The sequence below is a fragment of the Cervus elaphus genome, chromosome 21 (assembly GCF_910594005.1).
Source record: "Cervus elaphus chromosome 21, mCerEla1.1, whole genome shotgun sequence".
Classification (NCBI taxonomy): Eukaryota; Metazoa; Chordata; class Mammalia; order Artiodactyla; family Cervidae; genus Cervus; species Cervus elaphus.
This window is the reverse complement of record NC_057835.1, coordinates 67,680,979-67,696,599: the sequence shown is the minus strand read 5'-3', so window position 1 is coordinate 67,696,599 and position 15,621 is coordinate 67,680,979. Positions and strand designations below refer to the sequence as shown.

Genomic DNA, 15,621 nt, shown 5'->3' with positions numbered 1-15,621 from the left:
ATATATATATATATATATATGTGTGTGTGTGTGTGTGTGTAACTGACTCACTTTTCTGTACAGCAGAAACTAACCCAATACTGTAAATCAACTATGCTTCAACAAAATTAATTTTTTTTTTAAATGTCTCTTGCTTCACCTTTTCTGGTCTGCATTCTATTCACCCTTTACAAGGCCTGACTGTCCCTCTGCTTTCCCAATGCATTTTGTTTGCGCCTGTAAGGATACTTGGCACACATTCTGAATAGCATCACAGTGACTTGTGCACCAGGCTAAACAATAAACTTTGGGAGCAGGAGCAGAATGTTCTGTTTGTAACCTTTATGTCTTACGCAGTCACCACTCAGAGTAACGCTAGGTAATTTGGATCTCAAATAGATAGATTGAGATGTAGTTTGTCCTAGAAAAGAAGAAATTTGACAAAAGAAAGAGAGTGGCATTATCTGACAGAGAGAAAAAACTCCCCCTTCTCATTGGAAAATACCTGAACTTGGAAGAAGTGGGGCAGGGAAGGATCTAGGGAGAGAAAAACTGGAGATGACAAGGGAAAGGACCTGGTGACGAAGAGGTTGCAAGTTCTGATGTCCAAGAGGTAAGAAGGGCTTAAAATCTGGAAATGAAGGCAGGTGGCTCACTGGTAAAGAATCTGCCTGCCAATGCAGGAGAGGCAGGAGACCTGGGTTCGATCCCTGGGTGGGGAAGATTCCCTGGAGGAAGAAAAGGCAACCCACTCCAGTATGCTGGCCTGGAGAATTCCACGGACAGAGGAGTCTGGCAGGCTACAGTCTGTGGGACCGCAGAGCTGGACACGACTGAGCAAACACAGTGAAGGCACCACGGGGACAGTGAGGGATGGAGAGGAGGGATGACGGGTGAATGGCAGGTCAACCTGACCAAGGCCGTGGAGGCTGCTGTCCTTCGCCCTCGCAGAAAAGAAGCAAGCATGTCTCCGGAAGCTGAGGCTTCTGGTAAAACAGAGCAGGGTCCTGTGGCTCCCCACCCTCTACTCCCATGTCCTCAGCCTACCATTTGTCTGTGGAAAAACTTTAGTCAAAAAATAAGTTTAATCAGAGAAGTGAGAAAATGCAGAAAAAAAGGAAAACAGTCAAACTAGACAAAACAATAATAGTTTAGTCGCTAAGCAAAGTCAAGGACCTTTTGGTTCCTCCTCAAGGGCTACAGATAATACTCTGAGCCATATCCGGGGAGCTGTCTTATAGAGACTGAAACCCCCACCAGGCGGACGAAGTTAACTACGTGATGACCAGGCTGTAGCCATGACATAAGCTGTCACAATTCCGAGAACTGGCCTCAACGAAACGGGAACAAACCGACCCTGGGACTGAAGACTAACGGTACTTAAAACAACAAGATAACTCTGGGCAGATCTCTGCGTAACCAATCCCCCCTCACGTCCACGCTGCCACCCCCATTGCAGGCATCCGAAATAAAGCAAGCTTTCGTTTCTACTCACCTTGCCTCTTTATTGGCTTTTGAGCAGAGCACTTTTGGTTACACTAGGGATGAAATCAAGGTGACTTGTCTAAATAGCCCTGTATGACTGCAATCAGTGTTCCAGTTACATCTGCTACTGTTTGAAAAACAAGTGACCGAGCTGTGACCAATTACCTTGGGAAACCACTGTTCCTCTTTTTGTGGCCAATTCCATATTCTCTTGCATCCAAATAAATACAATTCCAAAGGCACTGACATAAAGCATTTGTTTCTTTGTTTTAATTTTATTTGCATTTATTTTTTGCTGCATTCCATAAATTTTTGATTCTTCGGTTTCTTCTGGGATACCTTTTTCTTCTGTGCAACCTCCTCTTCTGGTTTAGGAACAAGGTGATCTTCCTCAGTACGGATCACCTCAATGGGGTAGGGAGAGCTCATGGATGGGTTGATCTGACCATGAGCTCTGTAGGTCCTATGCCACATCTTCGGGGCTTTGTTCACCTGGAAGTGCTCAATGACCAGAGAATCTACATCTCATCCTTAAGTTCAACATTACCCTCTGCATTTTTGAGCAAGGGCAGGAGAAATCTCAGCACTCTTTTTGGGCCACCAACCCTGCGTCCAGCACCACTCTTTGGCCTGTGCACATCTACCAGCTCCACCATACCAACAGAATGGACACATTGCTTCTTTAAAGTGACATCCTTCAGATTATTGGTGGCTTTTCAGATATGCATACCCTTAATAGCAGGGGTGGGGGGGTGGGGGGTGGTTCACAAGTGTTCTTAAAGTGGACGTGAAGATTTGCATGATTTTGTGGGGTTTCAGGATCAATTTTTAGAGGTCACTTCAGGCTGCTTACCGGAAAAGCTTAAGTGTTCTACTGTTGTTGTTTTTAATTTTTGATGGTGCAGCTCGGCTTGCAGGATTTTAGGCCCCCTACAAGAGATGGAAAATTTGAACTTGATGGTGAAAGTGCAGAGTCCTAATCACTGGACCACCAAGGAATTCCTTGACATCAAGTTTTATTTAATAAACTTCATTTGCAGATGTATGGTTTCTCTCTCCCTGGCTCATTTCTCCAGCTAAGAGTCCTCTACTCTCTCTCTTCTTATCAAAAGCAATTTGGCTAGGGTCTGTAAATTTGAATATTTGAAGATTAAGCTCTCAGAAGTACAAAATTCCTTTGAATCAATGAGTCGCTTGCTTAATGAACATGAAATTCTGGTGGGGAGGGCAAAGCAGGAGATAACTATGGGAATGTGCTGGGAGTCAATTTGGAATGCAGCACTCCCCATTCTTATTCTTTATTTCTGTTTCTTCTCAGAGCACTAATGCTTGTCCTAGCGCTGGTTAAAAGTGGCTTTGAGCATCATTAAATATTAATGGAAGATTGCAGAGAGAAAAGTATCTCTAATGTGAAAGAAAACAGGAATTTGAAGTGAAAAACAAAGCCCCAACTGAAATCTCTTGTTTGGTACCTCTGATTAAATCCCACAATTACCTTCTTGTTGTTCAGTAGCCTTGTCCTGTCTGACTCTTGGTGACCCCATGGACACTTGCTCCCCTGTCCTTCACAATCTCCCAGAGTATGCTCAAACTCATGTTCTTGGAGTTGGTGATGGCATCCAAACAACTCATCCTCTGTTGCCCCCTTCTCCTCCTGCCCTCAATCTTTCCCAGCATCAGGGTCTTTTCCAATGAGTCCGCTGGTCGCATCAGGTGGCCAAAGCATTGGAGCTTCAGCTTCAGCATCAGTCCTTCCAATGAATATTCAGGGTTGATTTCCATTATGATTGACTGGGTTAATCTCCTTGCTCTCCAAGGGACTCTTAAGAGTCTTGTCCAGTACCACAATTCGAAAGCATCAATTACTGCCGTATCAATAAACAAGGATGTCACAGTCATCAGCTATTGCAGCCCTCCAAAGTGAGCTGGTGAGCCCTGAGGGAACTCAGGATGAATGCCTGCCATCTAGTAGCCATCAGACTACAGCTACTCCCTACAGTGAGTCCAGAGGAACTCAGGATGTGAAAAAATACAAGAAATTGGCCCCAGATATCTGAGGTACATATCAAAAGAATAATTTCAGTGAGCTCAGACTCTCCCATCTTCCCATATATATAGAAATGTACCTTAACTTGGGATATCTAATTTTAGTTTACAAAAAATTTTTGATGTTCAGACTGCCTTTTGTTGCAAAATTACTATGTAGCCTGGCTCGTCCTCTTTGCCTCCTAGCAGCAAGTCACTCAAGGTTACTTGAGATGGTGTTTTCCAGGCTTGAAGTCCTAAAAATTCCCATTGAGTGAAATATAACTCTCAACTTCTAGGTTGTATTTTTTAAATCAACATAACTAAAAATAAATAAATAAATAACCCTTCCCTGAAAGCCACAGGGGAGTTGAGGCCTTTTGAACATGAGCTGCTTATACTCTTTCCTTACTGCCTGCAATAAATCCTGTTAAAGTACCCTCACCACAACCCACTATCAGTATATTGGCTTTACTGTGCAGCAAGTGAGCTGACCCAAAATTTGGTCCAATAACATCATTGCCAACATTTATTAGATCATTGAAAAAGCAGGAGAGGGACTTCCCTGGTGGTCAAGTGGCTAAGACTCTTTGCTCCCAGTGGAGGGGGCCTGGGTTCAATCCCTGGTAAGGGAACTAGATCCCACATGACACAACTAAGATCCCATATGCCAAAACTAAGACCCAGCTGAGCCAAAAAAAAAAGCTTTAAAAACGAAAGAAAAAGCAAGGGAATTCCCCCAAAACATCTACTTCTGTTTCATTGATTATGCTAAAGCCTTTGTGTGGATCACAACAAACTGGAAAATTCTTAAAGAGATGGGAATACCAGACACCTTACCTGACTGCTGAGAAACCTGTATGGAGGTCAGGAAGCAATAGTTGGAACTGGACACAGAACAATGGACTGGCTCCAAATTGGGAAAGGAGTGCCTCAAGGCTGTATATTGTCATCCTGCTTATTTAACTTATATGCAGAGTACATCATGTAAAATGCCTGGCTGGATGAATCACAAGCTAGAATCAAGATTGGGGAATTATCAACAACCTCGCATATACAGATGATACCACACTAATGGCAGAAAGCAAAGAAGAACTAAAGAGCCTCTTGATGAAAGTGAAAGACAAGCATGAAAAAGCAAGCTTTAAACTCAGCATTCAAAAAATGAAGATCATGGCATTCCATTCCATCATTTCATGGTAAATAGAAGGGAAAAAAGTAGAAACAGTGACAGATTTTATTTTCTTGGACTCCAGTATCACTGCGGACAGTGACTGCAGCCATGAAATTCAAAGACACTTGCTCCTTGGAAGGAAAGCTATGACAAAGCTAAACAGCATATTAAAAAGCAGAGACATCACTTTGCTGACAAAGGTTCATATAGTCAAAACTATGGTTTTTCCAGTGGTCATGTACAGATGTGAGAGTTGGACCATAAAGAAGGCTGAGTACAGAAGAATTGATGCTCTTGCATTGTGGTGCTGGAGAAGCCTCTAGAGAGTCCCTTGGACTGCAAGGAGATCAAACAAGTCAATCCTAAAGGAGATCAGTCCTGAATATTCATTGGAAGGACTGATGTTGAAGCTTCAATACTGTGGCCTCCTGATGTGAAGAACCAACTCATTGGAAAAGACCCTGATCCTGGGAAAGATTGAGGGCAGGAGGAGAAGGGGAGGACAGAGGATGACATGGCTGGATGGTATCACTGGCTCGATGGACATGAGTTTGAGCGAGCTCTGGGAGATAGTGAAGGACGGGAAGCCTGGCGTGCTGCATGTAGTCCGTGGGGTCACAAAGAGTGAGACACAATCGAGCGACTGGGCAACAAACAACCTGCATTTACAGTTTTTGCCTCTGTGAGAAATTCAATTTTCACTTGGGGGCAAATATCCAGGGAAAAATAGCTTCTAGCCTCTATCAACCCAACCCCCCCCCCCCCCCCCCCCCCCCCCCCCCGATCTGATGGCTAAGATTCCTGGTTTCCATTCAAGCTACCCAGGTTCAACTTCTTGTTAGGTGATTAAGATCTCACTTCAAGCCACCACTCATTGCTGCCTTGCCAAGATTACTACTATAACAATATATATTTTATTTTTAACTTTTTTTTAAAACTTTTTATTTTTTATTGGAATATAGCCAATTAACAATGTTGTGATAGTTTCAGGTGCATATCAGATGGACCCAGCCCTATATATATATATATACATCTCCATTCTCCCCCAAACACCCCTCCTGTTCAGTCTGCCCTATATCATTGAGCAGACTTCTTTCTGTTATACAGTAGGTCCTTGTTGGTTATCTATTTTATATACACCAGCGTGTACATGTTGGTCTCATGGAAGCATTTTTAAAGGTGACATTTGGGGTAAGAACCGCAGTGGGTGTGACCTTCTTCTGATTGGTTGGTGGTGAGGTTAGAGGGTGATGTTTCTTTTTTGTGTGTGTGTGTAATAAAGTTTTATTAAAGTGTAAAGGAGATTTCTGACATAGGCATCAGAAGGGGGCAAAAGAGTACCCCTTTGCTAGTGTTAACAATGGAGTTATATACTCTCCAATGAATCCAAAGAATGTCTGGAGGTTGTAAACACCTCACCAGACCTACTCCCATAATTTACATTTTAAGATAACAGAGTTGGCTAGAAGGTTTAATCCAAAGATTGTCCTCAGGCAGGATACATCCTTGTAAAGACCAGACCTACTCCCATAATTTATGTTTTAAGATAACAGAATTAGCCAGAGGGTTTAATCCAAAAACTGTCCTCAGCCAGGATACATTATTGTTATATAATCCTAAGGAATGTAGAGGAAAAAAAGTAAAAAAGTTTGTCCTTTCTTCCTCCTTGAATATCCCAGACCTCTCTCTTCTTGGGGACCCCTAGACTTCTTATCAACCTGCCTAGGAAATGACTCTCATTTCCCCCTTTTCTTTTAGGAGAATTATGTTGCCTAGGGAAAAGGGGCGTCGTTCTCATTCCATAACTGCTTCCGAGCTGACAAGGGGCGTTGTCCCTAAATTGGTGAGGCAACATATTCTCCTAATCCTCATAGTGAGGATGTCTGATCCAGGGGCTCCAAGTAATAGTTGGAGGAGGCTGTGGCACTCATAGGAGCTCGGACAACTATTTGTAAACTAAAAGCTTTTAGACGGTTAGAAAACCCCATTATACAGTTACAGATGTAAGGCAAAATAGTCATTAAACCAAGTTAAAATCAAAATGAAAAGTCACATTATGTCCATAGTTACATCAGTCCATCTTAAGGTTGTTAGATGTCATCAGTTTAAGAAGAGGCATCACACGCGATTGTTGAAGGTATTTGCAGACTTGGAGAAAGTCCTTTCCTTGAAGTGGAGATGTCCACCATGGGACGCCTTTCACTGATGAAGAGGGGAGTGCTCCGCAGACCCAGCAGTTAGACCGATTGTGGAATGCAGCATAGGAGTGAGCCCAGGACAGGAAGGCATTGTCTTGAGGATCAAACGGCAGACTCAGGATTTCTGGAGTCAGCAGAAGTAGGCTCACATAGATTGTCAGGCCCATCTTGTCCAGAAGTATCCCGGAAGAGCCCCCAAGATGAAAGGTTGTTGCTGAACGATAAGACGCGGGATTCTTGGCCTCCGGAGGAGATGAATTCAATCCGGGGCCAGAGACGAGGCTGGATCGCTCAGAGCTTGTGTAAAAAAGTTTTATTAAAGTATAAAGGAGATAGAGAAAGCTTCCGACATAGGCATCAGAAGGGGGCAAAAGAGTACCCCCGAGGGTGATGTTTCAAGAGTGTTAATCATCTGGGCTCTTCGTCATTGTTCACCAGAGGCAGGGCGGTGTGTCTTAGTGTCTGCATAACAACTCAAAGGTATGTGTCAGATTGCTGTGTTCCTAGAGGAGGAAGTGGGATTCTGCCTGAACACTGGACTATTATGACTTTTCTTGCTGAGCTGCTTTTCCTTTGTTTCTGCATTCCCTCACTTCTCTAGTCGGCAAGCACTCCTGCCTGCTCTTTGAAGCTCAGGGAAGGCTTAGGAGACTAAAACTCTTTTCTACAAACAAGAAACAGGAGCGGTGGAGAGGCTTTTGTATCCAGGGGGCCTCGCAGGGTCCTCCTCGGCTTTGGTGTTCATTATTATTTCTTATTAGGGCTCGTGGTTGACATCTCTGGGGGTGACTCTAGAGTTCCTTGAGATCCAGGTTTACACTACACAATAAGAATGTGACAACTTTACAGCCTCGTAAAACTATTCTTGCACTTAAGCAGCCTTATCTCATATTCCTCCTCCTTTCTATATAATCTTTCTTCAAGAAATATAGATCCAACCAGTCTTTCTCTTTTTCCAAATCCAAAATGAAACATTGACACGTGCTCTATAATAATCTTAACTTGTCTGAGATGATTGGCTTACACAGCGATTAGCGGCTAACGTAGAACAAGGATTCTTCTGAGGTAAGAGATAGATGGGTTGGACACCTGGTGTTTGTCAAGTGGAGTAAAATTCAAGTTTTTTTCTCACCCAGACACTCCATGAACAAGTGTTAGTTGCTTAGTCAGGTCTGACTCTTTGCAACCCCGTGGACCCCATAGCCTGCCAGGTTCTTCCATCCTTATGATTTTCCAGATAAGAATACTGCAGTGGGTTGCCATTTCCTTCTCTGAGAACAAAGCTAGAGGCAAAATCTGAGCTCTTCTAAAGTAAAGAGATAAGGTGCCCAATCCTGAGGTCAAGGAAGACTTCCCTGTCTGCACAAGGGCAGGAAATCTTGAGGGTCAAAATGGGAAAGAGTCCAACCTCATAGTAAGTGTGGGCATGTACCCACAGGCCTCTACGGTCGGATCCATCTTAGCATGTGCATGCCTCTTGGGAATGGTCCAAGGAGCAGTCAGATGTGAAAAAAGAAACAAGATAATTGACCAAAGGTAAACAATGACCCAGACTTCCCAGGTGGTTCAGTGGTCAAGAATCCACCTGCCAATGCAGGAAACAGAAGAGGCGCCGATTTGATCCCTGGGTTGGGAAGATCTCAGGAGAAGGAAATGGCAACCCACTCTACTATTCTTGCCCGGGAATTCCCATGGACAGAGGAGCCGGGCAGGGTACAGTCATTGGGGTCACCAAAGAGTTGGACACGATTTAATGACTAAACAGCAACAAAACAAAGACCCAGAAGCACTGTCCTATATGTGATTTAAATCACCTCTTTATTGGCCCCTCCTCACTCAGGACGTCCACATTCCTCTCCAGGTGTGTGTCTCTGCCTAGTCTGACGTAGCGTGGTCCTTGTCATTCAGGATGGCCACACTCAAACTCTTTGAGTATGTATTTCTCTCTTGCTTTGGACTTGTTGCTTTCCTCCTCCTTAGAAAGGATGCCATACCCTTTCTCCCTGGTGTGTATCTCTGCTCTGCCTCTGACTTAAATAGATAAACTTTTTCTACTATGTGTTCTCCCATAAGTTGTGCTGCGTCTGTAATAATAAACTTTGTAACTGTTTTTAGTTTTGGCCTCCTGGAAACTTTCTTGCTTTCAAACTTGGAAAGGAGTGAGGGCCACTTTGCTTCTAGCCTCTAGTCCCTGGTGGTCTGGTGGCTAGGTTTCCTGGTTTTCATTCAGGCTGCCCAGATTCAGTTCCTGGAGAGGAAACTAAGATCTCTCTTCAGGATCACTCTCTCTCCGAGATCACTTCCAGACCAAACACTAGATGGGAAGAAATAACCGCAAAATGGAGTCCTAAAAGTATCTCTTAACTCTCTGTGTTGGGTCTCACAGATGCGACCCAAAAAACTGGGTTCACCTCTTGGTGGGTGTGGAGCCAAAACAAGAACAGTGAGAAGAAAGGATTTATTACTTGCAGCAAGTAAGGAGAACACTGGGGATCTTCCCCAAAGCAGTGTCTAAGAGCAAAGCTGGGGAAGTCTTAAGCTAAGGCTACAGGCATATTCATGAAGGGGCTTGGGTGACCACAGAGTCCAAACTTGAGTTGACTGAAGTCATGAGGGCCTAAAAAGGTCGACAACATCGTCCCTTAGAGTAGTGGTCCCCAACATTTTTGGCACCAAGGACCAGTTTCAAGGAAGGCAACTGCTCACCTCCTGCTGTGTGGTCCCGTTTCTAACGAGGGGTGGGGGCGTTGGGGACTCCTGCCTTAGAGGATGGTTGCACACTGGAAGGGGTTTAAATTCTGCAAAACAGTTCAAGAAAGTGCGCCAGGTTAATGGTTACCACTGAAACACACCTGGGAGTCTTCACACCTGATTTGTTATCTTTGCTATTGTTACTTCTCTTGCCCCTTAACAGTTTTTTCTTACGTTCCCTTAAGACCTTTCTTGCTGAGGCCTGTTCAAGGACAAGCACTGGGGTCAGTCTTAGATCACAAAATGGCTTAGGCCAAAAAAGGCTTCTCTTATGCCAAGAAAGCCATGCCTGGTTCTCTTTTTTTTCCCAGGACTCCTTACCTTACCTTCTCACACCTTGCGGCAGTACTTGGTTTGATGACTGTTTCTTTAGAGCTGCAGTCACGATTTAAAAACGCTACCTGAAGCACAGAAGGTACACATCCTATTTTCTGGGAAAAGATTAGTAGCACAGTGATTGAGCTGGGAAGCAGAGACAGACTGCTCTGGGAGGCTTCAGCAGCGGTTCAAAGGACTGCAGTTGGCCGGAATCACCCCTACCGTTTCCCTCCTCCAGCCAGTCTGCAAGATAACAACCGGGATGGCACCGAACCTACAGAATATCTGCAAGATACAAGTGGAAGGAGAAAAAAAAAAAAACCCACCACCAACTAGACTGTAAAAGAATCTCGAACTGGTGGTGGAGTTACACGGATGACCAATCGAAAGAGGGGAAGGCCCGGAACTCCACCGGGGCCGACTCGGGGACGACCCGGGGAGAGGGTTGATTGATTTCCGTCCCCCGGGGCGGGCGGCGCCTGCCGCCGGCCGGAGCCCGCGGTGACGTCACAGGGCCCCCGGCGCCCGTCACGTGGTCCGCGGCCGCCCAGCCCCGCCCCTGCCCCTCTCCCCGGTCCCGCCCCCTTTCCCCGCAGCCCTCGGAGCGCAGGGTCCGGCCGAGGTTCCAGCTGCGAGCTCTTCGCGGGGAGAGGCGCCGGGCCCGGGGCCGGTGGGCGGCGGACGCGGGCCGGGAAGAGGGAGCGAGGGTAGCCGGGGAGGGGGGCCGGAGACAGCCGCGCGGGGAGCAGGACCGACGGCCGAAGCTCCTGCGAACTTGGGCGCAGAGTTGCGCCACTGCGCCCGCGGCCCGAGCGATGAAGATGGTGGCCCCTTGGACGCGGTTCTACTCCAACAGCTGCTGCCTGTGCTGCCATGTCCGCACCGGCACCATCCTTCTCGGCGTCTGGTACCTGGTGAGCGCGACCCGCCTGGGCGAACCCCCTCCCCGGGGTGGGGGGCGCGCACCTGCCCGGGAGGAGCGCGGGCGCCCCGGGAGCCCGCCTCACTTTTCACACCCCCTCGTGGGTACCGGCTGCGGCCCTCGGGGTTGGGCGAAGCCGGCGTTAATCCGCCTAAAGTTATATTATTAGAAACTTAATTCTCTGGGCCGGCGGCTCGACGATGCAACCCCCTCCCGCCCCCCCCCCCCACCCCCGGCTCAGCCAACCTGTGGCGGGGGCTGCGGTCAGGGCCCGGTGTTCGGGGTGGGGAGGGTTTCGGGGGACGGTTCGCGCGGGCTGGGGTCGCGCTGAACAAGGGGGCGCCCGAAACCCTCCGCCGGGAGCCGGCTAGGGCTCCGGAGCTGCGCGGTTTCCGGCGAAAGTGCGCTTTGGTGGTCTGCGAACTCCCTCCCGGCACCCCGATCCTTGCCTGCGGAGCACGTGTCCGCCTTTCCTTTCTTCTCCGCGTTCACTGGGCTTTGTGCTTTCGACGGGTCGCAAGAGCCGTCGAGGCGGTGAGCCGACACCTCTTGCTGCGCACCCACCCCCCCGCGTGCCCGCTCTCCCTGCCCGCAGGTGCCCGCGGTTTTGCTGCCCCGTCTCCCGCGCGCTTTCGCATCCCGAGTGGGAATGGCTGGGGGTGGGGGTGCCCTACGCACACGTCTGTTGTAAAGCCCTTACCCTAGGAGGGGCTTACCTTGTGCTTCACTGCGTTTCATTCGGCCCTGGACAGCCATTTTGCACCCACTTACCTCCTCCACAAACCCCCGATTTGCAGGTGATCCCTACCTTCTTAGCCGACCCCGAAGACCCATCTGGTCTGTTAGTTTGTTTCTAGGTTGGAGCTTTTTATTTGTCTGGGGAGCAGTGATTATCAGGCGCTAGTGAGGCAACCTGATGGAGTGGTGCCCTGTACCAGCTCCAGGTTGATTGGTGCCCCCCCCCCCCCCCGCCAAGACTGCACCAGCACCCGAGTCGGGCTCCGCTGCATCGTGGTTTCTGTTCCATCATGATGGAAAGTTAAGCCCGAGCTTCTTGGCGCTGAATGCCTCTGCACCAAGAAGAAACACCTTAGACGTGGTAGAAAGATGGCATATAGAACTTTCTAGTGGTGGTACATTCTGATCTTAGTCATCAGTGTTTTGGTGGGTTCATAATTCAGTGTTTGGGTATAACACGGACGTAAGTTGAATTGTGAACTCGTCTGTGGTGCCATTGTAAGCAAAACACCCCTGTCCCCCCATATGGTGTTCTCTGTGCTATTTATAGTTGCAAGTTTCCTTTAGTCAGTGCCTATCACAGGCCACACAATAGAAATCTTTGGCCTTAAAAGCTTTCAGACAGATCTTTAGTATATGTGGGTTCTTACTGTGCGGCTTGAATGCAGAGAGAACATCTGGGTATTGGCTCTACCCTGGTTTTACTGAAAGAGAAAAAAAAAAACAACGGAAATTTAAATTTACAGGAAAGAATAGTGGGTGGTCTTGAAATAGTGCTTTTATTGATGATCAAGACAATTTTATCCACATGTCTTGTGTCCTCCTTGAAGATGTTGAAATCTGCAGGCTTGCAAGTACATCTATGAATGTAATTTGCAAAATCTAGGGCACTGCATTAGGCAAATGGACTACGTGATCTACAGGAAAGATAAATCTACTTGAGCCCTGTTGTTGGCGGTAATCCAGTAGGACACATTGGTGTGATAAAAGGAGAGGACTCTGCAGGCTTTGTCCACGGCTTGAGCGTGCTCTTTGGGGAAAGGAGTTATTGGTATGCAGGTTTTAGCATTTGGAAAGATGGCTTTCTGAAAAATAATTAGAAAGCTTTTCAGCAGATGTGAATAAGCAAGCCACTTTGGGGCTTCCCAGGTGGCACTAGTGGTAAAGGACCCGCCTTCCAATGCAGGAGACGAGAGAAACAGGTTCGGTCCCTGGATGGGAAAGATCCCCTGGCGGCAGAAAGGGCAAATCACTCCAGTAATTCTTGCCTGGGAAATACCCTGGCCGAGGAGCTTGGTGGGCTACAGTCCACCAGGGTCGCCGATTGTTGGATACGACTGAAACGACTTAGCGCACACACAATGTATGGGAAATCTGCTACTGGTCATCTTTATAATTGCTTTCCTCAAAACAATTTAAATTTTTCTTAAACTAGTGAGTTTCCCTCATCCTTTTACATATAATTTGGTTATCCAAAACTGATTTACACGTACATTTTTAAGATGAAGGAGCTAAAGAACAAGACATCTCTTTCTCTTACCACCAGTCATCTGGATGGAATGAGGTCACTATCAAAAAAAGGTAGAGTTTTCAGGAGAAAAAAGGGTAGGAGTATACATAGATATTCAAAAAAGAGTCAGCTGGAAAGGAAAGGTAAAGTGAACCTTTTTTATGCATTTTCTAGCTGTTTTCTACTGTGACCATTTACTAGGCTCCTGTGTGCTAGGTACTATACTATTTGTGCTCAGCCGCTTCAGTCTTGCCCAGCTCTTTGCGACCCCATGGACCATAGCCTGCCAGGCTCCTTTGTCCACGGAATTCTCCAGGCAGGATTACTGGAGTGGATTGCCATTTCCCCCTCTCCAGGGGTTCTTTCCGACCCGGGGATGGAACCTGGGTCTCCCGCATTGCCTGCGGATTCTTTTACCACTGAGCCCCCCGGGAAGCCCACTATACTATTGATAGCAATCCTTTTTTTGGCCATACACCGGCACTTCCCTGACAAGGGGTCAAACTCCGCTCTCCACAGTGAAATCGTGGAGTCCTCATCAGTGGGTCTCCAGGGAATTCCCTAGAGTCCTTGATTAAAGAAACCAGCGTGAACTACGTAAGGACTATGAGTTGAGTTTATTCAGTGTCTTACTCTATATAAAATAGCCCAGGGGAACAACTTCTCAGACGGCTCTGAGAAACTGTTGTGAAGATGTGAGGGAGGAGCCAGGATATATGAATTTTTTGCTGTGAGAAAATCTGTAGTCGAAGTCCTAAGATGAGTGTTAATCATAGAACAGGCAAATCAGGTTAATGATTTTATGTATCATTTTGTAAGTATGGGAAGATGCAAGAATCTGGGAAAGCCGAAATTTCTCAGTTATAGATCTGCATTATCTTGGGGCAGGTGTCCAAGGCACAGACCACTTCCTGTCTGTCTCTAGCCTGAATTCCCCTCAGTCCTAGAGTCCTGGGTGACTGCAGTGGCTAACGGCTTGTTCCTGGTAGAACTGGAATGACAGGCAACATTTTTCTCTACAATGCTTTGCATAAGCTTAGTTTTTTACATATTCCTGGTTGATTTTTTTTTTTAATTCCCATTTTATAGAGGAAAAACCAAAGCGAAGAGGTTAAGTGATTTGCAGCTTGTGGTCTGAGTGATGTATTGGTTTGTGCTGTTTCCACAGTTTTACCTTTTAAAAGTTGTTTTTGCCTTGAAATGATAAAGGTTTCCTTCAATCTAGTTTTAAAAAAGAAAGCATATTGATTTCAGGTATTTGATATTTGTATTAGTGATGGCTTTTCATTTACTTTCTTTTATTTTTTTCCCTTTAAAAATTGAGGCATACTTTACATATGGTGAAAATCACAGGTATTAAGTGTACAGTTCATTGACATGACCAATGTTTGCACCTTTGTAACCCACACCCTTAGAGAACATTCCCAGAAAGTTCCCTCATGCCGCTTCCCTCGTGTCTATCCCCTCCATAGACACCCCACCTCATAGGTGTTTTGCCTATTCATATAAATGGAATTATACTGTAGGTGTTTTTTTGTGTTGGGTTTCTTTAATTTAGCATAATGAATTTTACATTCATTCATGGTCTTGGAGTGCGTCAATATTTGTGCCTTATTATTGCTGAATATTGCCTTGTTGTAAGAATATACCACAATCTGTTTATCCATTTGCCAGATGATGGACATTTTGGGGCTCTTACGGATAAATCTGCTCTGAACAGTCTTTAAAAAAAAGACTGTGGACATCTGTTTTTATTTCTCTTGAATAAATACCTCGCAGTGGGGTTTCTGGTCATTGTGTGTTTTAACTTGATAAGACACTGACAGGCATTTTCCAAACTGCCATTTTTACACCCCAGTCAACAGGGTATAAAGTTCACTGGGTGCGTAGTGGTAGCTATTGGTGACTTGAGTTTGAATTCCCCTGTGTGATTGATGACCTGAAACAGTTTATCTTTGCTTCTTGGCTAGCTATGTATCCTCCTTTGTGTTGATTGCACATTTTTTTAAAAACTGAGTTTTATCTTTTTTTTTTTTAATTCTACAGATTTGTGAGAACTCTATATTTTGGATACCAGTCCTTTATTAAATAAATTCTTTGTGAATATTTTCTTTCAGCGTGGCTTGCCCACTGATTTTCTTAATAGTCTATTTTGATGAACTGGAGTTTTTAATTTCAGTTAAGTTCCATTCACCTTTTTTCTTTTATGGTTAGTACTTTCTGTTAGTACTTTCTTTGCCTACCCTGAAATTGTAAAGATACTCTCTTACATTTTCTTTGGAAGCTTTATGGCCTCAGCTTTTATGTTTACATCTGGTTTAGTTCTGAGTTTTGTGTAGAGCTTTTGTGTTTTGTGTACTGCGATGTGAGGTGGAGGCTTATGTTTACTTAGAAAGGCAGTTTAATCATTAAACCTAAGAAAATAGTTGATTTCTCCCATAACCGTTAATAGCTACAAACGTTTTTTAGAAAAACCAGTAAGGTGCATTATCTATCCTCACCGAATGAGGACTGATTTGTC

General features: G+C 45.7%; 1 protein-coding gene across 3 annotated transcripts in view; it reads left to right on the top strand.

The window, feature by feature from the left end:
- Window positions 1-10,526: 10,526 nt before the first annotated feature.
- Window positions 10,527-15,621, top strand: part of LAPTM4B (lysosomal protein transmembrane 4 beta) — a 62,839-nt gene continuing 57,744 nt past the window's right edge. For 2 of the 3 annotated variants that reach the window (XM_043879328.1, XM_043879327.1), the window contains exon 1: window positions 10,527-10,844. In XM_043879328.1, coding sequence (XP_043735263.1) covers window positions 10,746-10,844 — 99 coding nt within the window. In that variant the 5' untranslated portion in view covers window positions 10,527-10,745. The remainder of the gene's footprint in view (window positions 10,845-15,621) is intronic. The other variant, XM_043879326.1, reaches the window with a different exon arrangement.